General features: G+C 40.2%; 1 protein-coding gene across 8 annotated transcripts in view; it reads right to left on the bottom strand.

The window, feature by feature from the left end:
• asap1b (ArfGAP with SH3 domain, ankyrin repeat and PH domain 1b) overlaps positions 1-27,684 on the bottom strand; it is a 131,619-nt gene that overhangs the window by 22,204 nt on the left and 81,731 nt on the right. For 4 of the 8 annotated variants that reach the window (XM_077244347.1, XM_077244344.1, XM_077244342.1 and 1 more), the window contains exons 10-17: positions 27,190-27,265; positions 26,671-26,757; positions 25,588-25,688; positions 25,420-25,489; positions 23,311-23,398; positions 23,026-23,074; positions 20,273-20,436; positions 27-160 (exon numbers count right to left, since the gene is read on the bottom strand). In XM_077244347.1, the coding sequence (XP_077100462.1) occupies positions 27-160; positions 20,273-20,436; positions 23,026-23,074; positions 23,311-23,398; positions 25,420-25,489; positions 25,588-25,688; positions 26,671-26,757; positions 27,190-27,265 (769 nt within the window). Of the gene's footprint in view, positions 1-26; positions 161-20,272; positions 20,437-23,025; positions 23,075-23,310; positions 23,399-25,419; positions 25,490-25,587; positions 25,692-26,664; positions 26,758-27,189; positions 27,266-27,684 lie in introns of all 8 variants that reach the window. The other 4 variants (XM_077244343.1, XM_077244340.1, XM_077244345.1 and 1 more) reach the window with 2 other exon arrangements.

The raw sequence follows: 27,684 nt of genomic DNA, 5'->3' as shown, positions 1-27,684 counted from the left end.
AAAATGTTTCCACCAAACAAACACACCAAGAGTTCAGAGGTTCCCAGTTTGTCTAGCTCCATAGACTGGATGCGTGAGATGTGAACTCCCATCTCCCGGTGAATGCCTGAACATTCGATGCACGTCAGGATTCCGAGGTTAGTCGACAACCATTTGGGATCTGAGAAAATAAAAAAAAGAACATGGGAAATTAGGAGGCATGCAAATGCTAATTTTTTTGCTAATTGTTTTTATTATTATTATTCTTTACCACAAGGGGTCCTCGTTGGATTTAATGTTCTAGAACAGACCTGGAAACCCTGGCACCCTACTAGAATGTTTCAGATGAGGCAGAGGCACTAATTTAAACAGCTGATTCAGCTCATCAGCTTCTTAATGTGTTGAATAGGGAGACATTTAAAGAATTCTGGGAGGTGGTCCTGATGACTAGAGCTGAGAAACACTGTTCTACAACATGGAGTTCTAAATATTGTAGGAGTTTAATTCAGAGTGGCATGTTATCAGCATATGAGAAATTATTTATTCGCGTGTCAGTGTTGACGACAGTTGTGTATGTGGCTCCATGAGCGCCAGTCATGTCTCCAGTGTAGAACCAGTGATGGCGATAAAGATAAGAGGACTGACACGCATACACACATCAGCTAAATATAGATACCGGTTTTCTTCAGCAGCACTCTCTGCATGCTCAGTAAATCCCAGATGTACTCATTCTTTATTTCTCTCATTCTCTGAAACACTCACAATCAGTCAGCATCAAATGCATTCATTCATGTTTTAGAAGTGATTCATTAATCAAACGTGCTCAAACAGATGAATCACTGTGTTAGAAGTCATGTTACTTGACACAGATTAACTCTGAGCTGAGGGACTAAACAACAGCTCAACACAGATCTATAAGACTATTACAGTCATGGCGTCACTTGAATGCGGGATGGCCTCCTGTCCTGCATTTAAGAGTTTGAATCACTGAATCAGTTTGCTAGACTGATTCATTTCAAGGAGTTCAAACATTGATTAATTTGAGTCGTAAGTCAAAATTCCCCACAGGTATCACTATTATTATTGCTTATACTTGAGTGGTAGGGTGTTTTTTTTTTATGTACAACTCATCCCACATTGTTTACGTGAATGATACATAAAATGATCTGACTTATTTTATACCGCAAGTGCATAAAATAACCATGGGTGGTTAACAACACCTAAACAACTGAGCAATAAACCGTACTCGGTTACTAACGTAACCTCGGTTCTCTCTAGAGAGGGAACGAGTACTGCGTAATATCTTACGCTATGGGGAAAACCTCTTTTCCTCGAGATATTGAAGCCAAAAATTATCCTTAATTTTGAATTAATGTAAAACGATGTGCGGCAGCATGCATACATAGGCAAGACGGCTCGCGCGCCTATTGGCTGCCCTGCGGTAACAGCAGCAGCCTATCGAGAGAGGCCCTGCGTGACGTGATACCCAATGGGGGCGCTTCGCGCCCATTTCGTCACGTCCCGCCAGAATAGGCGTGGCCTTGGCCTATAAATACGCTTGACAGGCTGATACAAACTGGTTTTCATCACTGAAGCGAACCAGCGCTGTTGTATGCACGGCAAGATCCGCAGTACTCGTTCCCTCTCTAGAGAGAACCGAGGATAAGTTAGTAACCGAGTACGTTCTCTTACGAGAGTATCTCTCGTACTGCGTAATATCTTACGCTATGGGGAAAACAATGCAACATGCCGTGTGTACTGGGATCCGACACCAAAGTCCCAAGGGCAGTAGCCCGGGGCCCATGTAGTGCATAGTCACCGTAGACTCACAGAGAGTAGGAAAAGAGAGGCTACAAGCATCATTCCCCATGAAATAGCATCCCAGAAGAGCTAGTTATGTTAACAGTGTTTCACGCAGACAGTGTGAACGTGTTCAGCCTGAACTGGGTATTTCAGTTTAGGCTGAACGGGTTATTCGTGTTCAGCCTGAACGGGTTATTCAACACCCATGGAGCTGTTCTATCGATCAGTGAGCGTTGCACAAGCAAAACTCAGCATTCTGCGCCGGCGCAGCGGGGCAGATAGTACTGAATCCTAGACCGACAGCAGCTTGGCCTGTAAGGCGGGAACCTCTAGGTTATAAAACCTTATAAATGTAGACGGCGAGGCCCAGCCTGCCGCCATACAGATATCCTGCAAGGAAATCCCGCTAGACCATGCCCACGACGAGGCCACTCCTCTCGTGGAGTGTGCTCTGACACCCAAAGGACACTGCAGGCCCTCAGAAGTGTAAGCCAGCGCTATGGCATCAACTATCCATCTGGAGAGTCGGAGAAGAGAGGCTACAAGCATCATTCCCCATGAAATAGCATCCCACAGGAGCTAGTTATGTTAACAGTGTTTCACGCAGACAGGGTGAACGTGTTCAGCCTGAACTGGGTATTTCAGTTCAGGCTGAACGGGTATTTTCGTGTTCAGCCTGAACGGGTTACTCAACACCCATGGAGCTGTTCTATCGATCAGTGAGCGCCCAGCCTGCCGCCATACAGATATCCTGCAAGGAAATCCCGCTAGACCATGCCCACGACGAGGCCACTCCTCTCGTGGAGTGCGCTCTGACACCCAAAGGACACTGCAGGCCCTTAGAAGTGTAAGCCAGCACTATGGCATCGACTATCCATCTGGATAGGCTCTGTTTTGATGCGGCCAGTCCCTTGGAGCGTCCGCCGCACAAAACAAAGAGCTGCTCGGTCTGTCTGAAGACAGGCGAGCGGGATACATAAGCTCTCAGTGCCCTAACAGGGCAAAGGAGACTCGCATCCTCCTCAACATGAACCGGGAGGGCGCACAGGGAAATATCCTCGGCCCTGAACGGTGTGTTGAGGGATTTGGGCACGTACCCGTGCCTTGGTTTGAGTATGACTTTTGAGTCATTAGGCCCAAACTCCATACATGACGCGCTTACTGAGAGCGCTTGTATGTTCCCTATGCGCTTCACTGAAGCGAGAGCCATAAGAAACACCGTTTTGAAAGACAGATGTTTCAGGTCTGACAAATGGATTGGCTCGAATGGGGCACCTTAGAGACAAAACATGACAATCTGGGGCTCAGGTCAGGAAGCAGACAGACTGGCTAAACCGACCGTCTGCTAGCGGCCTCGCGTCACCAAGGTCAGATAAATCCCATCACGTAGAGCCTCTTTCACCTAGATATCATTATATAGAGACTGTGTCTGTTCCCCAAATTTGGAAATTCAAAAAACTTCCAAACCGATCTAAGGTTAAAAATGTAATTGATATTCAACAAATAAAAAATAGATATAATACAGATGAACAAACGATAAAGCTTGGGTTGCTGAATATCTGATCCCTTACTTCAAAAGCGCTCATAGTTAATGATATGATTTCAGATTATAACCTAGATATGCAGTGTATGACAGAAACCTGGCTAAAACCAAACGATTACATTACTTTAAATGAGTCCAACCCCCATGATTACTGTTATAAACATGAACCTCGCCTGAAAGGCAAAGGGGGAGGTGTTGCTGTAATTTATAGTAATATTTTCAAAACTACTAAAAAATCTAGTTTTAAATATACTTCTTTTGAAGTGTTGGTGCTTAATGTAAAAATATATAATGTAAACGATAAATCAAGTTTGAGAATTCTGCTGGCAACTGTATACAGGCCAACAGAGCACCATAAAGATTTTATCAAAGAATTTGCTGACTTTCTATCAGAATTAGTATTGACTGCAGATAAAGTCCTAATTGTTGGTGATTTTAATATACATGTAGATAATGAGAAAGATGCAATGGGATTGGCATTAAAAGACATTCTTAACTCTATTGGAGTTAGACAACACGTGTCAGGACCTACTCATTGTCGTAATCATACTCTAGATCTAATATTATCACATGGAATCAATGTTGATGCTGTTGAAATTCTGCAGCAGAGCGACGACATCTCAGATCATTATCTAGTCTCATGTAAATTATAATGCAGCCAAGGCTGCAAAGCCAACTCCGTGTTACAAGTATGTTAGACCTATCACTTCTGCCACTAAAGATTGCTTTATCAATAATCTTCCTAATCAGTTTCATCATCTCAGCATCCCAGATAGCTTAGAAGAACTTGATATTGCAACAGAAACTTTGAACTCTCTCCTTTCCAGCACTTTAGACACAGTTGCTCTGTTGCGCTTAAAGAAGATTAAAGAAAATAGTCCAACGCCGTGGTACAACGAGCACACCCGGGCCCTTAAGAAAGCAGCCAGAAAAATGGAGCGCAACTGGAAGAAAACAAAACTAGAGGTATTTCGGATTTCATGGAAGGAGAGCTCGATTGCTTACAGAGAGGCTTTAAAAGCTGCTAGATCTGGGTTTTTTTCAACCCTATTAGAAGAAAATAAACATAATCCTAGGTATTTTTTTGGAAAAGTGTCTACACTAACGAAAAAGAAAGCTTCAAGCCCAGAAGTTTCCAAGAAACACAGCAGTAATGACTATGAACTTCTTCACTTATAAGATTGATAATATTAGGGACAAAATTATAACTATGCAATCGTCTACTACATCATCGCATCAGGGAGTGCATTATACTCTCCCTGAGGTAAAATTTGATTCATTCATTGCCATAGGAGAGGAAGAATTTTGCAAACTCGTTAATTCATCTAAATCGACATGTGTATGTTAGACCCTATACCGACTAAACTATTGAAAGAGATGCTTCCAGAAGTCATAGATCCTCTTCTTAACATCATTAATTCATCTTTGTCTCTAGGATACGTACCAGAAACCTTTAAGCTGGCTATGATTAAACCACTTGTTAAAAAAACGCAACTTGATCCTACAGAATTAGTCAATAACAGGCCGATCTCAAATCTACCTTTTCTATCAAAGATATTAGAAAAAGCAGTATCCTCACAACTGTGTTCCTTTCTTGAAGGAAATGATATCTGCGAGGATTTTCAGTCCGGATTTAGACCGTACCATAGTACTGAGACTGCTCTCATTAAAGTCACAAATGATTTGCTCTTATCATCCGATCGTGGTTGTATCTCTCTATTAGTGTTACTTGATCTTAGTGCTGCATTTGACACCATTGACCACAACATTCTCTTAAATAGACTAAAAAACTATGTTGGCATTAGTGGAATTGCATTAGCATGGTTTAAATCATATTTATCTGACCGCTATCAGTTTGTAGCAGTAAATGAAGAGATGTCTTATCGATGACAAGTTCAGTATGGCGTACCACAAGGCTCAGTTCTCGGACCGCTGCTTTTCACTCTGTACATGCTACCTTTAGGAGATATCATTAGGAAACATGGAATTAGCTTTCACTGTTATGCTGATGATACTCAGCTCTATATTTCTTCCAAACCTAACGAAACTCACCAATTCACAAAATTATCGGAATGCATAGTTGATATAAAAAATTGGATGACTAGTAATTTCCTACTACTAAATTCTGAAAAACAGAGATTCTAATTATTGGACAAAAAACTTCCACACGTAATAACCAATGTTCCCTCTAAGCTGTGCGCGTGCGCGGCCGCACACTTCTGATGCTGAGGCCGCGCATTTCTGAAGCTGCGGGCGCACACAAAATATTAAAATGCCACGCAGAGGACTGACGCGAAATGTGTGGGGAAATTCATTTGATTGTAGTTTAAGTGAGAAATAATTTCAGTGCTCTGGTCAACCGCTATAGAGTGAAAACTGGTGAAGGCAGTTTACAGGTTTCATAGAAAGAGAATGATGTGAGCACGTGTGATTGGCATTGAGTCTTGCGTGCGGACCAAATAGCTCATTACGAGAGGCAACGAGAAACGCAGACATGTGAAATAAAATCACATCATAATGTTTTAAAGAAGAGTGGTTTGATTAAAGTGGTAGAAATAACTGTTGATGGACACAGAACGGTAACAATTACACACCCACCCGCATGCAAATTCAAAATAGGCTATCATTAGTTTGTGTGTGTGGGGGGGGGGGGGGGGGTTCAGGCGTGGTTAGATTACTATAAAAGAGTTCACATATTCACTATTCTTGAAAATATTTAGCTATTCGATCTATTTCAATGCTTCAGTTTGTTGTATATTATAATCATATAATATATATTATATCACTTCAAATACTTCAATTCATTTTTTTTATATTATATTATATTAGGCCTATATTTTATTATAATATACCCCAAAATAAAGAATCTCACGGGCTCATTGCCATTAAAAACTTTGAAACCCCCTGCTAAAGAAAATATTGGAAATTCATAAGAAATAAACAATCATTTAACTTTGATGGTTTAATGCTTCCTGTACACAATTAATTGACTGTACAAAAACACTTTATGTTTTTCCCAAACCATCTCAGTGTAACAGCTTACTTTTCTTTCATACTATATTCTATTATTGTAAAGAATCGAACTGTCCTGCAGAAGATTTTGTAAATTATTTTTCATATGATTTCTTGGTAAAGTCTGTACAGTTAACAGCACTGTGAAAAAAATATCAGGTAACCTAAAATGTGCTTCATTTAGTGACTTCTTAATTAACTGCTTGTTTTTCAAAAATATGATTTAATACCAATAAGTTACATCAAGGGTCAAATAAAATAGAAATGCCACATTCAAGTTAAAAGTTACAACTGAATGTTGAAACCATTGTGTTTCTACGTATGCTGTACAGGTCATGTATAAAGAATATTTTTGCTCAGGTGACGAAATATGTCCGCCAAATAGAAAAATGTTTTGCTCAGCAAGAAAAAAAATTAGAGGGAACATTGGCAATAACCTAGAATACTGTTTAACACTTGATGGCTGCTCTGTTAAGTCTTCGTCGTCAGTTAGGAACCTGGGTGTGCTCTTTGATACCAATCTTTCATTTGAAAGTCACGTGTCTAGTGTCTGTAAAACCGCATTTTTCATCTTAAAAATATATCTAAATTACGTCATATGCTCTCATTGACAAATGCGGAACAACTAGTTCATGCGTTCCTGACATCAAGGCTAGATTATTGTAATGCTCTACTGGGTGGTTGCCCTGCACGCTTAATAAACAAACTACAGCTAGTTCAAAACGCAGCCGCTAGAGTTCTTACCAGAACCAGGAAGTACGACCATATTAGCCCGGTTCTGTCAACACTGCATTGGCTCCCTATTAAACATTGTATAAATTTGAAATATTGCTGATTACTTACAAAGCACTAAATGGTTTAGCTCCCCAGTACTTGAGCGAGCTCTTCACGCATTATAGTCCTTCACGTCTATTGCGATCTCAAAGTTCTGGCCAGTTGATAATACCTAGAATATCTAAATCGACTGCTGGCAGTAGATCCTTTTCTTATTTAGCACCAAAAATTTGGAACAATCTTCCTAACATTGTCCGGGAAGCAGACACAGTCTGTCCAGTGTATGACAGGCCAATTCGTATTTCCATTTTTGGCGTGCTATCAACACGCATAACCGCTTTTCAGCGTGTTTATCAACGCCTTTGACTTAACGTTATATTAATGTATTATGTATATATAAATATATGACCTACCCCAACCCCGTCCCTAAACCTACCCGTCACTGGGGTTAATACCATTTATGAGTGTTCTCCTACCATCCTAGGAAAAGAAATATCGCTCCACAGATGTAGATATAGATTTTGCTTCGTTTCGCTCGGACATTTAAGGGCGTACACATACACGCGGAATCACTCGGACATTTAATGGCGTAGACATAAACGCAAAAGATTTCGGCGTGGACATACACGCGGATAACTCAAAATGCGTATAGATAACACGCCACTTGACTTGAAAGTGGCGTGTATGTTTACGCAAAGTCATGATGTCATGTTGGTCTGTCAGTTCAAAGCTAGACTAAAAACACATCTCTTTGACCTAGCATTCACATAACACTCTATAGACTTCTATAATGCAATATTAGGCTGCTTAGATTAGGTCAGCCGGAACTGGGAACACTTCCCTTAAATCCTGAGGTACTCGTTACATCATAAGAAGAATGGTATCTACGCTAATTTTAGTGTCTTTGTTTATCCCGAGGTTTTCCCGCAGCCTGCCGGATCCAGGCCGTTTCCAGATCTGACAATGCAGTGCTGAAGTGCCAACTAGCCTCTCCCTATGGAGGATCCCTATACCACTCTACAGATAAAGCGTTGTGGATTTTTTTTGGTTCGCGTAACTACCCGAAGTGATAAGATAAAATAAAATTCTGCATCAAAATTTATAGACAAGACAAGTAGTTTGTTTAGGCATGGTTTGTAAGAAATTACAAACCTGCGCACATATATTCAAACGCACATAACTATAGAATCAATTCTTAATGCGCATGTGAACCCCATCAGCGTCTATCCCAGGTTCGCGTTTAAAGTCTGTTTAGAGAGAACGGTGTCGTCTTAGCGGCCCCTAATTTAATAACAAACTATCATTTAGACGGAAGTGAATCAATCAAAACTAACTTTAGCTGGAAAAAACATTTTTCAAGAACCACTATAAAACTAAACCAATCTCTGTTACCTTAAATTATATGTTTATCTCTGTAAAGCTGCTTTGGAACAATCTACATTGTTAAAAGCGCCATATACATGAGGATGACTTGACTTGACTTGACCTTTCATGGCTTCCAAAACCGTAGAAAGGTCCCACACAGGGACTGAGGGGGGTCTGGGAGGATTCAGTTTTGCAAACGTCGCTATTGCCGCCACGTATACTTTGAGCGTGGATGGAGTCCTGCCCTGATCCAACAGCTCTTGAAGGAAGGAGAGCACTTCCGTAACCCCGCAGTCTACGGGTGAAAAGCCCTGAGCTTGACACCAGGCAGAGAACACTGGCCATTTTGAGGAATAGAGCCGTCCAGCAGACGGGGCTCTAGCCTGCGTGATTGTGTTTAACACTCCCTCCGGGAGGTTAGCGGGTACCCGTTGATGGCCCATGCATGTAGGGACCATAATTCCGGGCGAGGATGCCAAATCGAGCCCTTTGCCTGAAAGAGGAGGTCTCTCCTGACCGGTATAGGCCACGGGGGAGTGCTGGTCAGCCGCATTAGGACTGGGAACCAAATCTGGTTCGTCCAGAGCAGAGCCACGAGCAGCACTTGGCATCCGTTTTCCCTGATTCGTTCCAGCACTTGAGGCAGGAGCGAGACGGGGGGAAAAGCATAGAGGTGGCAGCGGGGCCATACGTGGGCCAGCGCATCCCTGCTCTTGGAGAAAAGTTTGGACAGTGAGCATTCTCTTGGGACGTTCTCTTGGGACGCTGTCTCCCACAGCAGTTGGACCGTCTGCGGGTGCAGCGACCATTCCCCTGCTGGGACATTGTTTCTGGACAGACTGTCTGGTCCCTGATTCAGGCGACCAGGCACATGCGCTGCTTTCAGTGAAAGCAGGTTGTGCTGAGCCCAGACCAGGAGGCCTTCCGTCAGCCTGTAAAGGTTCCGGGACCTGACGCCGCCCTGGCGATTTATGTATGCCACCACTGACATGTTGTCCGACCGGACCAAGACGTGGTGAACTTTTAACTGGGGACAAAAGCGCCATAGCGCGTTGTCGACTGCCAACAGTTCTAGACAGTTTATGTGTAGAAGCTTCTCCCGTTCTGACCACTGGCCAAAGAACGGTCTGCCCTCGAGCAGCGCTCCCTATCTCGAGATGCAGGCGTCCGTGGACACCACCTTCACTTTTCTGAAACCTTTTGAGCGGGACTATAGAGCTGCGACAGAAGGATTTCGCGGACCGCTGAATGTCCAGTCCGCGCATCTGCGACGGACGTGCTGTCATGGACAGCGAGTCCAGCACTGTTCCCAGAAAAGGAATTTTCTGGCTGGGAAACAGCGAACTCTTCGCCCAATTGACTGTGAGACCCAGATTAACGAGATGCTCGAGTAATGTGGTTCTGTGTTCTATGAGCTCTGAGTGTGATCGAGCCAGAATCAGCCAATTTTCCAAGTAGTTCAAGACTCGCATGCCCTGAAGTCTCAGGGCTGCGAGAGCAGCGTCCATGCACTTCGTAAATGTACGGGGTGCTAGGGACAGGACAGGACTGTGTATTGATATGCCTGGCCCTCGAATGCGAATCTCAAGAATTGCCTGTGACGTGACGCTATTTGTATTTGGAAATAGGCGTCTTTCAGATCTATTGACATAAACCAGTCTCCCTGGCGAACTTGTGCGAGGATTTTTCTCGTTGTCAGTATTCTGAACTGGTGCTTCACAAGCGCTCTGTTCAGCTGCTGTAGATCTAGAATGGGTAAGCTTTGCCCACGCATCTGCGTGAATAGCTAGAGGTAGACTGAAATCCGGACTCTGGCCGCGGCATAGCGGCGACCGCAGAGCTTCGATGTGCTGACACATAAACACTGTGTTTACAGTGTGCGAGGCGGGGGGCACGCCGATCACAGCGGGCAGCGTGGTCACGCTTGATTTCTCTATGACAGATTGTGGAGAGAGAGCGAGCGGGACAAACACCGTGGGGTTGAGTGTGTCTGTGAGGGAATGTGGGCGCGGGACAGCGGGCACACTCACTGCACTGAGAACACCGTCGGCTTGTGCTGACTGAATGTGTGTTGGTTTCGTTTTTACAGAAACCGTGGGACACGCATTGTGTAGTGTTTGTGGGCACTGTGTCGTGGGCACCTTCACTACATTTTCTTGCACAATCGGCATGAGTCGATTTTATTTGTGCTAGCCCTGAACTGTGGCGGGCTGTGTCTGGGAATGGGCACTGAGACGTGGGCATTCTTACAACACTCATAACATCGGCCGTGGCCGGAAATCCAGAAAAGACACTCTTTTGGGGATTTATTTGGGTCGCCGTAAAAATGGCGTTTGTGTGCAGCCAAGCGGGCTGTGGTACCGGCTTGTTTACTGTAAAATAAACTGTAACAGTAACATTGTTTGGAACTGAACGAGCAAGAAGTTTCGGTGGAGTCTGGCCGCGGCGAGACTTAAACACCGTGGGCCTTAGATGACTGTATGTGTGTTGGTTTCTTTTACAGAAAACGTGGCACATGCAGTGTGAAGTGTTTGTGGGCACTGGGTTGTGGGCACATTCACTACATTTAATGCACAATTGACATGAGTCGATCTCATTTGTGCGAACCCTGCACTGTGGCGGGCTGTGTTTGTGTGTAGAAATGAACACTGGGCTGTGGGCATTTTTATTACACTCATAACTTTTTTATTTAACCTTTATTTAACCAGGGAAATCCTTTGAGAACAAGTCTCTTTTACGAAGGAGCCCTGGCCAAGAAGGCCGCAATAAAAGTTTCACAAAAAATACAAAATAAAATAAATACAATAAACATGCAAGACATAATACATTAACAATACAATGAATCAGCCACACTTAAAAAATACAATGGCCTAACAAAAGTTAGGAATACAATGTAACAAATTACAATACAATAGACTTAATTTGGGAAGCAGGGACAGTTGCCCATTGTGCCTGCTTCCCGATACTTTACTAGGCTCTTAAAGTGACCAAAGGAGACCAAGTTATCAAGTTTAAGTCATTCTGTAATAGGTTCCACGCTGATGGGGCAGAAACTCTAAATGCTTGCTTCCCTAACTCTGTTCGAGCCCTAGGCACAATCATGTGGAGATTATCATTAGACCGCAGTGAGCGAATGCTGGCCTTGAAGGACATAAGCCTACATAAATAAGGGGGTAATGTCCCAATAATGGATTCATATATAAACAATCGCCACCGGGTTAGCCTGCGCTGAGCAAGGGAGGGCCACTGGACCAGATCATACAGAGTGCAACAATTTGTAAAGGGTTTGCACCCTGCAATGAATCTCGTGCGCCATGATAAACTGAATCCAGTTGGTGCAAATATTTATTCGGGGCGTGCATAAATAAAAAAATCACCATAATCCATAAGTCAAAAGTGACGCACTGAGTCCTATCTGAGAGATAATTTTCAAACCAACCAATTGCCTTCACAGAAAGACCAATGTTGAGCAGTTTCCGTTTTAAAATACAATGGTTCACCGTATCAAAAGCTTTAGAAAGATCGATGAAAAGAGCTGCACACATCTTTTTGCTGACCAGTGCCTCAATGATGTCATTCATCACCTTCAATGAAGCAGAGAAGGTACTATGTTCCTTTCGGAAACCTGACTGAAACTCTGATAGGATATTATTAACGCTCAGGAATTCTTTCAGTTGTTCACTTACTAGTCGTTCTAAGACCTTTGACAGCACAGACAAGTTGGAGATAGGCCTATAGTTGTTTAACAAAGTAGGATCTCCTCCCTTTAACAAGGGGAGGACATAAGCAGATTTCCAGATTGATGGCATTACATTCTGAACCAAGGACAAATTAAAAATATACAGGAGCGGTTTAGCAATAAAATCTGCAGCAATTTTTAAAAAATATGGCTCTAAACAATCTGAACCGGCAGGTTTTTTGATGTCCAATGACATCAGGGCTTTATGCACATCATCGATTGAAAACGGGGCAAAGGTAAAAGAAAAAGGCTGGCCAACACAACATCTTCCCGCAGCATTACCATCAGAAGAGGAGGTTTTTGGAGATAAAGACCATCGTCTGTGGCCGGAATACCAGAAACTACACTGCTTATATGATTTTTCTGGGTCGCCGTGGAAACGGCGTTTGTGTGCAGGCAAGCGGGCCATGGTACCGGCTTGTTTACTGCAAAATACACTGGAACAGTCGCATTTTCTTGGAACTGAACGAGCGGATAAGAGAGCGTCATCACAGTTTTGTGTGTGTCGGCGTTTGCTTGCAGGCGTGCGTGTTATACAACAGGCTCATTGATGCAATATTGACATCTTCAGCCGCTCAAGGAGCTGAGAAATGTTTGAGAAATGGACATTGGTCCGGCCTCGGCAGGACTAAAACACTCTTTCCTCATTTCGCCGGTGACGCACGCCCACGGGGGGAGGGGTAGCTTTCTTATAACGTGGTTTTGATGCTGGCCCGTTTCCCTGACGACTAGCGGGTAGAAGGGGGGGAGGTCCACAGAGCTCGCCCAATCCTCACTGTCCGACGCCAGGATAGATTAGCTGGCCTTCTCTACAGATGCAGCTATCTCGTCGTCATAATGGCGGAGGCGGCGTCGCGCGGCGGCCGTTGTCCGTCAGTGAGCGACTCGATTGAAGCTTGTGAAGCTGGCGGGCGAACCGGCGAGCTTTCACGGGCTGGAGAAGGCTCGGGGACTCGTGAGTACGGCGCGGCACTACAGCGGGCAGGAGTGCAGACTCTGAGAAAAAATGCCAGGCGAGTCCTCAGAGTCACCATGGCAATAGCTGAGTGCGGCTCGGCACGAGCCACAGGAACGAAGCCTCTTTAAAAAGACGCTGCTCTTTTAGATAAAGAGAGAGAGAGTGTGAGTCGCGACGGCGAATACACACTCTCAGCAGAGTAAAAGGATATTGACGCCGGAAAGCGCAGCAGGTACGGCGGCTGAAGGCGGCGAGGTGAAGGCCAGCAGCTTCAGACTCGAAGGCTCGTCCCGCTGAAGGCTTACTATCAGACGCCGCGGCTTCTCACTCCAGATCCAGCGATGCAGTAGTGCTTCGCTGAAGAGATGAAAATCAGTTTGTATCAGCCTGTCGAGCGTATTTATAGGCCAAGGCCACGCCTATTCTGGCGGGACGTGGCGCGAAGCGCACCCATTGGGTATCACGTCACGCAGGGCCTCTCTCGATAGGCTGCTGCTGTTGCCGCAGGGCAGCCAATAGGCACGCAAGTCGTCTTGCCTATGTCTGCATGTTGCCGCACAGCGTTTTACATTAATTCAAAATTAAGGATAATTTTTGGCTTTAATATCTCGTGGAAAAGAGGTTTTCCCCATAGCATAAGATATTACGCAGAACGAGAGATACTCTCGTAAGAGCAGTGACCTGCTAACAACCTTTGTAACACCTTGGTTACTGCATAGCAATATAGCATTGTGATAACACCCAGAAAACCTAAGAAACGGAACAGGAAGATAATTTAACAACCACCCAGAACACCTTTGTTAACCCCCTGGAGTCGGGTAATCGCGCCGGCGCGATAGTCTCGCTTTTTTTCTTATCAGTGCAAAAGAAACTCAAATAACTCCATCGATTTTTGTCATACAGGCAAGTGTTATACATCTTCAAAAACTGTTAAATGTCTTCTTTTTTTGTGTACACTAATAATAAAAACAAAAAGTTGTGTTTTTCGTAAAATAAAGAAACAAAACATGATGCACGTTCTGTCTTCTCTCTCAATGTGAAGTTCATTCTGAAACGCGACAAAAAATGATCTGTAACTCACCCAATACTTGCCACCCACACATGAAAGTAATGTCTCTACAAAGCTTGAAGTCACCTTTTTTAAATCATATCAAAAACAAATATTCTCGGTTTAAGAAATCCGTATGAAAGCAATGACATGTACAGATTCTCCAGCCCGAGCTCATTATCTTTAATTTGACCACACCCCCACAAGCGCGTGCTGTTCACATGCAAATGATCCACGTGAAGGAACGCAGAGCTGTTAACGCCCTCAACAGCTCGAAACAAAGAATCAGCGACTCCAGTATTTCTCTACTTTTCATTAGTTTGGAAGACTGTTTGTGCTGTGGATTTACCTTGGATTTACCTCAGAAGAAGACGTTTTGAATATGAGAACAATTTTTAAGGTAAAAGGTAGGTAAAAGGTAGACATAATAGTAAGTGTTTTATTGTTGCATAAACGTTACATTGTAACTGGTGCCAGCCTAAAATGTTATGTAAATGATATACAAGTATGCTAGTATGAGTGTTTATTCTAATATGGTGAATATTTTAAATGTTTAGACCCCTGTTTACTGTTAAATACTGTGTTTGTGGATATCTGCTCAAACGAAGATGTATAATGTAACAATAATGTTTCATCGTTTGGAGCGGCTTGATCGCTGCACGCGCTGAGTTTGGGTCTGAGTCACGCTGTGTGTTTGAAAAGCAAAACACGCCACACATTAGGCTTCACGCCAAACTAATCTCATTTCATAACGAATAGAAATATTTGAAGTATTATGATAAACAATATATGTTTGTCTAGTGTAGTGTTACAGAAAAGTGTTCATTTTTAACGATTTATAGGCTGCCTTCTATCTAGGCTATTGTTATTATTTTATGCAGCCCTACACATGCCTATATACAAGTCACAACAAACTAGGTGTTCGTATATATATTTACAAAATACATATACATATATACACTGCCGTTCAAAAGTTTGGGGTCGGTAAGATCTTTAATGTTTTTAAAAGAAGCCATTATGCTCACCAAGGCTGTATTTATTTGATTAAAAATACAAAACAAACCCAGTAATATTGTGAAATATTATTTCAATGTAAAACAGCTGCTTTCTATGTGAATGTATAGTAAAAAGCGTAATTTATTCCCGTGATCAAAGCTGAATTTTCAGCATCATTACTCCAGTCTTCAGTGTCGCATGATCCTTCAGAAATCAGTATAATACGATGATGTGATGCTCAAGAAACATTTATGATTATTATCAATGTTGAAAACAGTTGTGTACTTTTTTTTTTTTTTGAATTCTTTGATGAACATAAAGTTAAAAACAACAGCATTTATTTGAAATAGAATCTTTTGTAACATTATAAATGTCTTTACTGTCACTTTTTATTTTTGATGAATAAAAGTATTGATCCATTTTATTTATTTCCCCCAAAAAATAAAAGAAAAAATCTTACTGACCCCAAAGTTTTGAACAGTAGTGTTTAATGTTACAAAAGATTATTTTTCAGATAAATGCTGTTCTTTTGAACTTTCTATTCATCAAAGAATCCTGAAATAAAAATGTAAATAACTGTTTTCAACATTGATGATAATGAAAAATGTTTCTTGAGCATCAAATCATCATATTATACTGATTTCTGAAGGATCATGTGACACTGAAGACAGGAGTAATGATGCTGAAAATTCAGCTTTGATCACAGGAATAAATTACACTTTACTATATATTTACATAGAAAACAGCTGATTTACATTGAAATATTATTTCACAATATTACTGGGTTTGTTTTGTATTTTTAATCAAATAAATGCAGCCTTTGTGAGCATAAGTGACTTCTTTTAAAAAACATTAAAAATCATACCGACCCCAAACTTTTGAACGGCAGTGTGTGTGCTAAAAACCACCTACACCACCATAGGAACACAGCAACGCTCTAATATCCTTGTTCCCGTGGTCCTATGTTCTCCAGATTTATATGGCACACAATGAACACATGAAAAAGGGTCACATGTTCTAATGGTCCTATGTTTCCTGAGTTTATTAAGCACATAATGCACTGGTTATCAAAATAATAGGCCTAGATTTAAGGAAACTAAACAAATGGTTGAGTAAAGGAATCACAAAAGGTCACATTTCCTTAGGTTAGAATAAGGGTTAGAAGTTTATACTAGGGCCTTGGGAAAATGAGTCCTGACCTTTTAAAAAGTTTGCTAGGTTTTTCCTGCATTGAAAATATTTTGGCGGTCGTCAAAATGAATCCTGCCAAAGATTTGATTGTTTGGGACGATGTCTGGCTTTCTGCAGTCCCGATTCTCTCTGATAGCCGGCTGCTTTAAAACGCTCCTGTGAGTGTTTGTGTAAGAGCTTTGTGAAGAGTGTTAAAGGCGTTGTTCTATATACAACGTGTTTTTGCAGTGTTGAGCTTGGGAGACAATCACAGACATATCTGTTGAGCGTTTGAATGCAATGGCAAATCAGATGTGTTTTAGTTGGGCAGAATCCACTCAAAACGGCAGAGCTTTTCATTATAACCAACAACGTATAAACACAATGTAAATAAAAGATTAATTGCACAGCGTAGATAGACAGCTTCATTGATTATAACCGGCTTTCGCAAGAGGGCAGTTTTTCTGTACCTAGTATTTAACTGAAGCAATTCATAGCTTCATTGAATATTCAGTCACAGATGAGCCAGCGAGACGCGCACAACAATTTGTCCTCTTTTGAACTCTGATATGCCTGCTATTATGTTGTATGGATTGCATTATTTTATGTATAGCTGTGCTATTGCTCTGCTTATTCAACCTTCACACTCTGCTCTTACATTCTCCTCTGTTTTTTCTTTTTTAGTTTTCGTTAGCATTATAATTATCATCCTTGGAATGAACAGCCCTTTATACTGGCACTATTTAGTAACAATGGTCATCTAAAAGGATAGCATCAAATATATTTTCATTAATAACCCTGAAAATGTATTAAAACTAGTGGTGGGCATAGATTATTTTCTTTTAAATCTAGATTAATCTCACCGTAATCTTGGAATTAATATAGATTAAAATGGCTCATTTGAATTCTGCCGAAGGCATTCAGAATATGTGTGCTACCCAAATAAATAACCTTGCAGGTAAGATGGGCAGGGGCGGAGCTAGACTCTCACCAGATGGAAAGAAGCGTAAATGGATGGAGAAGCATAGGTTACTGTAAAGCTACGTCTTAGTTGGTGATTATCTTGGCGAAAGCCGAGTACAAATCAGCATGAAGTTTTAACACCTACTCTCGTGTAATGGAAATCTCAGTACAGTGGGGGCGGAGCTTCATCATGGGGCCCTCTGCTACCAAGTAATTTTAAAATTAAAACCGTAAAAAAGAAACTTAAAATATGTGATGAATGCATATGTAATAATGTGTCACTTTTTGAGCCAAGTAAGCTTATGTTAAATATAACACAAAGACTATCTCGTTCTTTTCTTTTTAATGCGCCCGATTTATATTTTCTCTTTATTTTCGTAACTATTCTCTACATTATACATTTGCACCTCACGTCACCCACTGTACTCGTGAGGCAAGTAGGCCCACCTTATACGCTGTGTTTTGGTTCATTTATGACTCACAAGACGAGCTCCAATTCACGCGCCGGCGCCTCCGGGTCGTGATTATCTATTGTCTGCTATATTTACTTGTTATTTATTAAATCCAGGCAATTGGTTGATGAAACATTGATTAAAATTAAGATACAATTAATACAAAACGAAAAGTTACCTTAATGATAGGCTTTATGTTTGATGTCTCTGTGAAAGTTTTAAAGCAGTCTTTCAGTGCCGCTTTCAGAGCGCTCACGTCCGTAACAGGGAACTGTCACGTAACATTGTTTTTCCCTCATAAATGCGTACACGAAAAATAAGACAAAATGAATATTTTATGTTCTGTGGAGAGCCAACCCTTCTGTATTACTTTTTGTACTTTTGCTACCTAAAAGTTAGTTTTTTTGTGGCACGTCCGTTACGGATGTGTATTTCCCTCATATTAAATATAAAACGCATAGATTGATATTTTTCTAATGCCTTTATTAAGGGAGTATGGATAAACAGACGTTTCAATATTGGTACTAAATGCCCCCTAGTGCAATTCGGCTAGGTATACATCTGCGCTAAAATATCAAGGTGAAAGTCATCAGCTCCCAACCCAACTTTGAGAACATATTAACGGCGATATTTTTTTTATCGCCCGATATGAGTCTCACGTTAACGCAGCACGTTAACGCCGATAACGGCCCACCACTAATTAAAACACATTTATATGTATAAGCACATATTTCCCAGATTTATGGATTATTCATTGATGACTCATGACCCTTTACTGGGCCACATCCTCTTGTAGAGAGAGCAAACAATGAATGAGAAAAGGGCTGATCAAACAATCCCTGGAGCAGCATTCGCCCTATCAGAACATTCAGCACAGCCTGCATGAACCAATTACATAAGAGCGTGATGTAACAGCGCTCGACTATTCTGACTGCCTGATCCTCACACTGCTGCTGCTTCATCATGAGAGAGACAGACTCATTTCACTGGTAATGGAGTGAGAGAAACAGAAGTAAGGATTTAAAAAAAACTAGAGACAGATTGCTGGCAGAACACAAGTGGAGAAGAGACTGAGAGGAGAAAGTGAAAGGAGGCAGAGAAACCCAGACAGGTAGACAGATGATGGAGACAGACAGAAAGACAGACAAATAGATAGACATATAGAAAGATAGACAAATAAATGGACAGACAGACAGATATATAGACAATATATATATATATATATATATATATATATATATATATATATATTAGGGGTGGGAGATATAGCCTCAAAATTCTATCACGATATTTCAAGAATATTTGCGATAATGATATTTATGACGATATAGACATTTTTTTTGTTGTTGTTGAAAATTTTCTTATTATGTTTATCTCGCCTAAATGTTTGCTCACTCATTACGTTTTTACAATGTGGTAATTTTTTTGTTAATAGTTTACACAACACAAGGAAGCTTGATTTCAATCTTTGAATTAAATGTTAAATGTGTGTAGGTCTAACACCAGTATTCAGAAATACTACAGAAACATAATAAAGTAATCAAATGTAAAATAACACAGTCTTTTAGTTCTGTTTCCTGATTAAAATAAATACATAGGCTAATAATTTTCATTCATTACATTTAAAGCTATCTTTTGTTGTTTTGACGACAACATTAATGACAGACGCATAGCCTATGGCTGCTGTCACTTTTACAGCTAGTGCACGGATCCATTGCTGTTTTCATTATACTGTCTGGTACACTGTCATGCGTTTTATACATAACCGACTGTGTTTATGAGTATACTTACCAAGACCGGAAGTTTTACACAATTTTGCGTTTTTCCCCCCATTAAAGCAATATAATCCGCAAAAAATAACTTTAGTTTCTCGTGAGCTGTACTCTGTGTATGCACGCAGAGTAGCTTACTGGATGGTTTAAAACCGCTTGAATGTTTAAACTGATAAGAATTAAGAAGACTTGAAAATTATAAACTTTAGTTACGATGCACTGATGGCCCGATTGTGCAAGAGACCATTCAGTCATGTCCCGACTCCTAAAAGCGCGCGAGAGAAGACGCGCGTCGGCAGCCCCGCAGAACACTCAAGCTGTTTGTGAAATTGCTAAATCGTCATCGGAGGCTGACAGGCTGCTCTCGCGCTCAGACAGGTGTTGTTGTTGTGCGTGCTAAGGAACGTAAATGCGCCATACGTCATCGCGTCGCTATATCATTGATATCGCGATATGACACTTTTTTTATCATGTAAAAATGTATACCGGTATTATCGTGGGCGGTATGATATGGCACACCCCTAATATATATATATAGAGAGAGAGAGAGAAGAGAGAGAGAGAGAGGGGCAATTTAGCGGGTACAGCTTCAGTGCAGTTAAACTCACTGGAAAATAAAACTTTTTTAAAAACTGATTAAACTTTATGAGTTTTGAGGGCATCACTTCACAGAAACAAGTGCAACACAGCATCTGTACCTGGAGCCCCACAATCACAGCACACTTCATTTCCGGGCATGTGTAGCACATCGTCTATTATGGCTTTAGTGAGATCTTCCAGCCCGTCATCTCCTCCACCCTGCTCTCCTCTGAAGGCCATGTTTAATGCCTCCTCCTTACTGTTAGTTAACACTGAGATCCATCTGTAGAGGCAGAAACACTTTAACAAAATACCAGAAGAAATATTTTAATTTGTTTGTTTAGTTTTACGACAACCAAATAAACTGAAGAGCACTAAAACATTTTTCCGTTGAATAACATGCAACCACAAACGTATTAGGTAAGTAAATTGTATCATGCATGGTGATTGTACATAGTTGCTACTGTAAACCCTTAAAGTTGCTTGACTCTCCATCTCTGATTGGTTCATTGTTTCAAAACTGACACTGATTTGCTACATAATAAAAAGATGGATTATTTCTAACTTGACAAGCAGGGTCTTAAAATGCTCTGCCACATGATGCCGAAATACCAGTGTGCAAACCAGACAGCATTTCGCCTCAGAAAACAACAGCTAAATCCTAAACCAACATTTAAGCCCTTCTTTCAGACACTTTCCTTTCCGTTCCTATGTTTGTTCACTTTCCATTAATTCCCAAATAAGCTGTTTTACAAAAGATGGGGTGATATTACTGAGCACAAAAGCATGCCATAACCCCTTGTTAGCTAAATGAAAAGATCGGCTTTCGGCTTTTATCTTTTGTATTATGTTGCAGGTCAATTTGACCCGTTTTGATTTTTGAGTTGTCTTTTTTATTTTTTGCCTATTTTTTTTTTCTTGACATATTGTGACTTTTTCTCATTCAGTGTCAAGAACATGCATGCAAAGTGAGGATACACTGATGTGTTTTAAAGAGTACACATAATTTATATTATGATTTTAAGTTTGCGGGTCAATTTTTATGTGCCAAGGCAACTGTACAGACCCAAAATAAAAACATTTCCTGGTTTTATGTTTGTTTTTTTGTTTTTGTTTTACTATCCCATGATAGCAAAAAGGTACTGAAAGTACTGAAAAAGACTTAGGGAAAAAAATATATTTTATTTTAATCTATCTGAAATAGTATTTAACATGTTTATTATTGTTAATATTTAAAGGGATAATGTGTTGTTTTTTAGGTATTTTATTATCTAAAATCAATATTTTTATTCATAAATATGTCCTCAATGGTGTACAAATACCTCTGCCAATTATCTGACTTATCCTCGTAAACGAAGAATTTATTATCTTTATATACATGTGACGGGTAGGTACATGGAGGCTTCCATGTAGTTACGCCATCTTGAAAAACTATAATAGCAGAGAGGGTCAAAAAGTAGTAGGCCAACGCGTTTCCACAACGCGTTTTCGTTAAAACTCGACGAAGTGCTATTAGAAGACATCCTGTCATAGCTTTTTGGTACATAACAGCTACCGTATATGCAACACGCCTTTGAAAAAGCGAGACGCTGGATAGCACAATTCGTTTGAATGCAAAATACAATTTCACCGCTAGATGGGAGGAATTCCTACAAAATGTCCCTTTAACAAAAATTGTGGGAAAATCAATTTTTTTACCATCACAGTGTAATACGAAACCAACATACATTTAATTCCATGCTGTATGTCATGGCTCTTTAACTTCAGTCCTGAAGGGCCAGTGTCTTGCTGAGTTTAGCTCTAACCTTAACCAAAGAACACTTGAATAAGCTAAACAAGGTGTGCAGAATTACTTTCAAATTGTAGATGGGTATGTTAAATTGAGGTTGGTACTAAAGTCAGCAGAACACTGGCCCCACCAGGACCAGAGTTGAAGAGCCATGACATACAGCATGGAATTCAATTTATGCTGGTTTCTTATGACACTGTGAAGGTAAAAAAAATTGCTTTTCCCACAATTCTTCAGTAATGATACAAATAATACTATTAGTCAGGTGACGGTTTTAAAAATAGTCGTTACAATTTTTTTAAATATAAATCTTAAGTTCTGCAAGTGATTCTTTGTTGTTTTTCATTGTGTGATTTTTTGGAAAATGTATCAAATCCAATATGGGTCATTTGACCGACTCCATAAAAGCTGTACCCAGAAATCAAACTCACACCAAATTCACATTAAAGATTAAAAAAGATTCCTGTCAAAGCTGAGGTGAAATGACTGCAGAACCCCTGTATAAAGGGGTTTTAGCTCCTCATTCTTATCAATGTCTTTAAATAGTCCTATATAATGGTTGTTATAAATGGCTCCATGAGGGAGTTTTCTGACAGACACCAGGGAGTTCACAGCAGTGTGGGTACGAAGCAAAGCCAGCTGTTAAAAATACTCAGAGACGTTATTAGATGGTGCATGCTTTGCTTTTTGTGAGAATGTTTGCAACTAAAGGAGTCTTGGAAACGTCATTGTGGTGTCAGTGACCCCAATGAGTAAGTGGCAACTTCAGACAAGCAAATGCCACTTCACAGACTCCTCACCGCACAATACCCATCAAGTAAATATTTATCTTAATGAACTACAATTACTTTTTATTAACTAATGTGCCATAAAAGTAGTCAAAACTAGTCATAAGAAAAGGAAAGAGGCATTCAGTTCCAGGCAGATTGCTATAAATGTTAAATTGCAGAGGAGGAAATACCATAATCGGCATATAAACCATTTCTTAAACATCACTGCATTCACAGAGAAGTTAGATTAGAGGGTTTGCATACTTGAGATGCAAAATGTTGAAAATCCCACACACACAAAAAAAAATCTTACATCAGAAATTCCTGCTCATCTTCAGCCTGGAAGTGATATGTGCGGTTATCTGAAACAGATGACAAGTAAAATATGAGCCGTTTGCACATGAAGTTACTTCCACTATTAAACACCAGAAGATAGTATTAGAGTCATAATTCACAATAATGGTACAATTACACAACTATTTAAAAATGAGTTTGACAATTTTCTTCCAAGATTCGGTATGGTAAAGTAAACAAACACATTATCATAAGCTACCAAATCACTCATGTGGTTTCCCACAAGAATCTCTTCTTGACTCACGGGAAATGAGATCGAAGCACTTCCTGTCCTCAGCGCTGGGCTTGACCTGACATGTGAGCAGGTTGAGTTTGACAGGCTGCCTGTTTGACTGAAACAAAAAAGCGACAACAGGAGAAATAAAAAAATAAAAAAATGTAAATGTAAGAAATGCATGTTTGACTACTTCATATTCCTGCTATAACTTCCAAACAGCATCAAAAAGGTTTTACAATCAAGTTTGTCAGTCTGTCCGGGGTAAATTCAGAACAGAAAGTGTTTCTGCACATCATCTGCACCATTTTATTTTACACATGTGCTAGACGGATATCTTAGGCAGTCTCATGTTTTACAGTGTCTCGTACCACATATACTAAGTCCATAGATAAAAAATAAATCAAAAATCTTTACAAAACCCTTGGACGTAACTTGCAAGGTTTGTCATTTAACTATAGGAAAGGCTCAATCGCGCAGAGTTGTGCATACTGGCTATTGACTGAACAAAAGTGTCGAAAAAACGCAACGCATATGTGTTCCATTACACGGACAGAGTCAGTGCAGACAGATTGTTATGCATATGGCCTGATTTGATTTGATAATGAAATGTGAGGCACAGGACATCATGAGTGAATAAAACATCATGTGGGTAAAGAAGAAAATTGATGACATACAGTATGATGCGGAGGGTGAGTTCATGACCTTAGACTGAGAAAGAGATGCTAACAATGCTGCTTGTTCAGTTAAATTGTAGTCATATTTACCGTTGCTCTGTGAAATTTTGCAGGCAAAATCCACTCATTTCAATAGGAATCACCGCGAAAGGGAGTTTCATATAAGGGCGAAAAAGTTCCCCACAGTTTTGGTAACGCAAATTTGCTAGTTGAACAAAAGAAAACTTCTGTGTGAGCTGTGCTTCATGTATTACTACACTACTGACAATGCACTTTTATTGTCTGAGAAATGTAGCCAAAATTTCGATAATGTAACTGGCACTGTGTCCAAGACATTGATGTTTAGAATGCAGTAAAAGCCTTAGCCCACCATATTTGAAATAAAGTGAATGAAAAGGATGATATGGAGGAGGCAAGATAGTAAATTTGATAAAGTGGTCAACACTCAGTTGCTCATTTCCCCAGTGTGTGGTTAAAGAGGGACAGCGGGATGTCTGGGTTGTTATGGAAACATTCAGCAAAAGTTCAGAAAGCTAATAGAGGGAATGCTTTAACGTCACTTTCCCGCCGGAACACGCCCCCCTCAGCCGGACTGAGTGGCAGAAGAGCAGCTGTGTGACTGGATTTAATAGGAGAAACTGCGAAAACGCAAGTAAAACAAACGATTATCAATTTAAACTAAAGATTGGACTCAATAGAGTGTTCCTTACAACTTAATAAAGATCCAGTGATCCATGGATATTGACATGCAGCCAGGAATCGTGTTTCCTGACATTTATATGTGCCTGATATTGACACCGGGGAAATACATACAGCAAATTTGCCTGTGAACGCTTTATATAAATACAATATAGGCAGGTCTAAATCCAGGTTATCACTTATATCAATGTTATATATATCATCATATCGTCAAGACTTAAAACTTGTATAGTTTTTTGTCAGTGTTTATTTAAAAATGTCAAATTATACAGAATATACAGTGGTAAATATTTGATTGATGAGTTGTCACTGTAATATATAACAATACAATATATAGAGAATGATTTTACCACTAAATTCAGCATATTGACACAAAAATGATAACTGCAAATCCACCTTTCGCTGCCTGGAGTCCAGTTGTTTCTATGAATTGCAGCGATCTATTTGCTTCTCTGTTCTGTAGCTTTCGGCAATCTGTAAAAATATACCTCATATTTCTTGTCAAATGTAGTTGTACAGTCCCCGTTTTAGATGTGTTTTTTTGTGTTTTTCAAGGCATTCACGCTGAAAACCAATGCTGTCGCTCAGTCTTTTTGCCACTCAGTTCGCGTGACCTCAATCACTCCAGCTGACGGTGACGTCACGCGCATTCCCTCTATAAAGCCTTTTCACTGTAAATGTTAGACCTCTGTTTAATAGACTGATTGTAGGATGACATGGTTTATAGTGAACAGAGTAAATCACATGTGTCTGAGTTACTCACAGTGGCATGAGAGATGGTGAGAATTCCTCCTTTAACTGAGCACTTCCTCCTCTGCCACACCTTCCTCAACCTACAACACAATTATATTTCTTAATACTACTTACAGCAGCCAGCTGGAACTCATATCAGTCAAAAACCTCATATAATTGAGGGTGTGTGTGTGTGTACCCATCACTCTTCTTCATTAGATAGCCTTTCTTCTCACAGCCAAACTCTTTGTTTCCTTGCAGCTGGTGCATACTGTAGCCAGGCTGCTTGCTCTGAGAGTCCTGCTCGAGTACACACACACACACACACACACACACACACACACACACACACACACACACACACACACACACACACACGCTTTAAATAGCTATATGCAGACACCAATCCAAACAGATTCTGTATAGACAGCATTTTTGTAAAAGATGTGAACAGATCTTTAATATTTCTCACCAGATTTGCAACCTTTTAAAAACATCAGCTTTATCTGAAAACCACTTATTTAATTTGCACGCACACAATGATCTCCATCACAAACACACGTCATGCTGTACATGCTGAACACTTACTCTTCTAGACTTCAATCCACACATGAAGCGGGTGAGAGAGAAATAGGAGAGGGTGTGAAAAGCATGTGTTGGTACTACTAAATCGAATAAATACACTACAGTAATGCTAACTTACAAATTAGCTGCTCCTATGACTTATATAAACTCCTACCATGTTACCATAATTACATGAAAATTTGCTGTCATGACAATATGTTGACAACAATTATTCATTAGCTAACTACCTATTAATTGTCATTCATTTTAAATGTCAATTATTAAACATGATCAGCACCTCTTCTCTGAGCAACCAGTGGGGCACAACACTGGTTACCAGCAAGCCCCATTTCATACTGGCTACCAGCATGGTACAGCACTGGGCACTCCCTCTCACACTCTCCCCTGTACAGGTCGAGCATTAGGGAGGGTTATATGTTAGACCCACAGATGTACTGCAAAATTCATCCCATAATATTTCATTCTGTATGGTGTCATGCCATTGAACAATTAACTATAACTCTATATGTGTACATTATTCTAAATATGAAGTATATACACTCTGGCAAACCATATGTAAATGTAATCATCACTACTGAAACTGTTTAATCCCAAACAAGTCACTTGGTTGGCTTTCACAAACTAGTTTGGGCAATTAATTGAGAATTTGCTTTGGTCCTAAGATAGAGCCCTGAGGCACACGACACCATACACCTACCTCCTTTTGTTCAAGCTGTAGAGAGGACTTAATGAGATCCCTTAGTGCAGTGAGCTGCTTTTTCTCTTCATCTTGTGTTTGTTTTATCTAAATCACACAAAAGCAAAACGTACCCACACACCATTAGGCGTGCAGGAAAAACAATGATATTGTAAAGTACTGAATTATTTTACCTCATAATACAGTCTTAATATTCTCATGCTAAGAATACATTTTTATTTGGACCAAGTCCAGTACAGTAAAACATGGCAAATATTAGTAAATGCACAATTATTTTTATTTGACCAACACTCTTAGAGAAAAAATATATATAACTGTGCACAGCACAGAAGTGTAATGCAGCTATAAGAGAAACAAGTGAGTATAAGATTGCAATATAGTTTTATATTACTACACATTAAAAAAATATCACAATGTGACCCAGATACTATATTGCCAGATCCCATCCATAACAAACCAAGGTAAAATGTTTTTTACCCAACCAAATAGTTTTAGGATAAAGTAAGGTGAGGTACATACGTTGTAAAGATCAGCTGCTAATTTCTCAATGTACTGCTTTAGCTTATCTGCTGTCTTCAAGCCATCTTGGAAAAAGCTGATAAAAAAAACAGAATTAACAATTTTTTTTTATATTGCAACCAACTATCATTACAGACCATACATATTCTGTCAATACAGTCAGGGGAAATTATAGAAAATTTCACAGTCTATACAACACAGAAACTTGCAAACATCAAGTAAAGATGGAGTTAATTAGTAAAAGTAAAAAAAAAAGCTTTAAAATAAGCAAAGCTTTAAAATAAACAAAAACATGCAGTTTTTGAGTAAATGTGGTGGAAATGTCCAGTTTTAAATACTAGCAGGTGACTAATATAGTGCCAACACTAACAAACTGCCAAGAGTGTGAGTCAAATTGGATGAGTCAGTGGTTCAGAATCTGCGGCCACACGTTCTGCTATCGAGACCCATCTGATGTTTATGTATGAGATTTGAGCATGATTCTGCATTAAAGTG

Source organism: Siphateles boraxobius, unplaced genomic scaffold, assembly GCF_051911475.1.
Source record: "Siphateles boraxobius isolate OS27281-9 unplaced genomic scaffold, OSU_SipBor_1 26, whole genome shotgun sequence".
Classification (NCBI taxonomy): Eukaryota; Metazoa; Chordata; class Actinopteri; order Cypriniformes; family Leuciscidae; genus Siphateles; species Siphateles boraxobius.
Note: the sequence above shows the minus strand (reverse complement) of the source record. Positions and strands in the feature narration are given on the sequence as shown.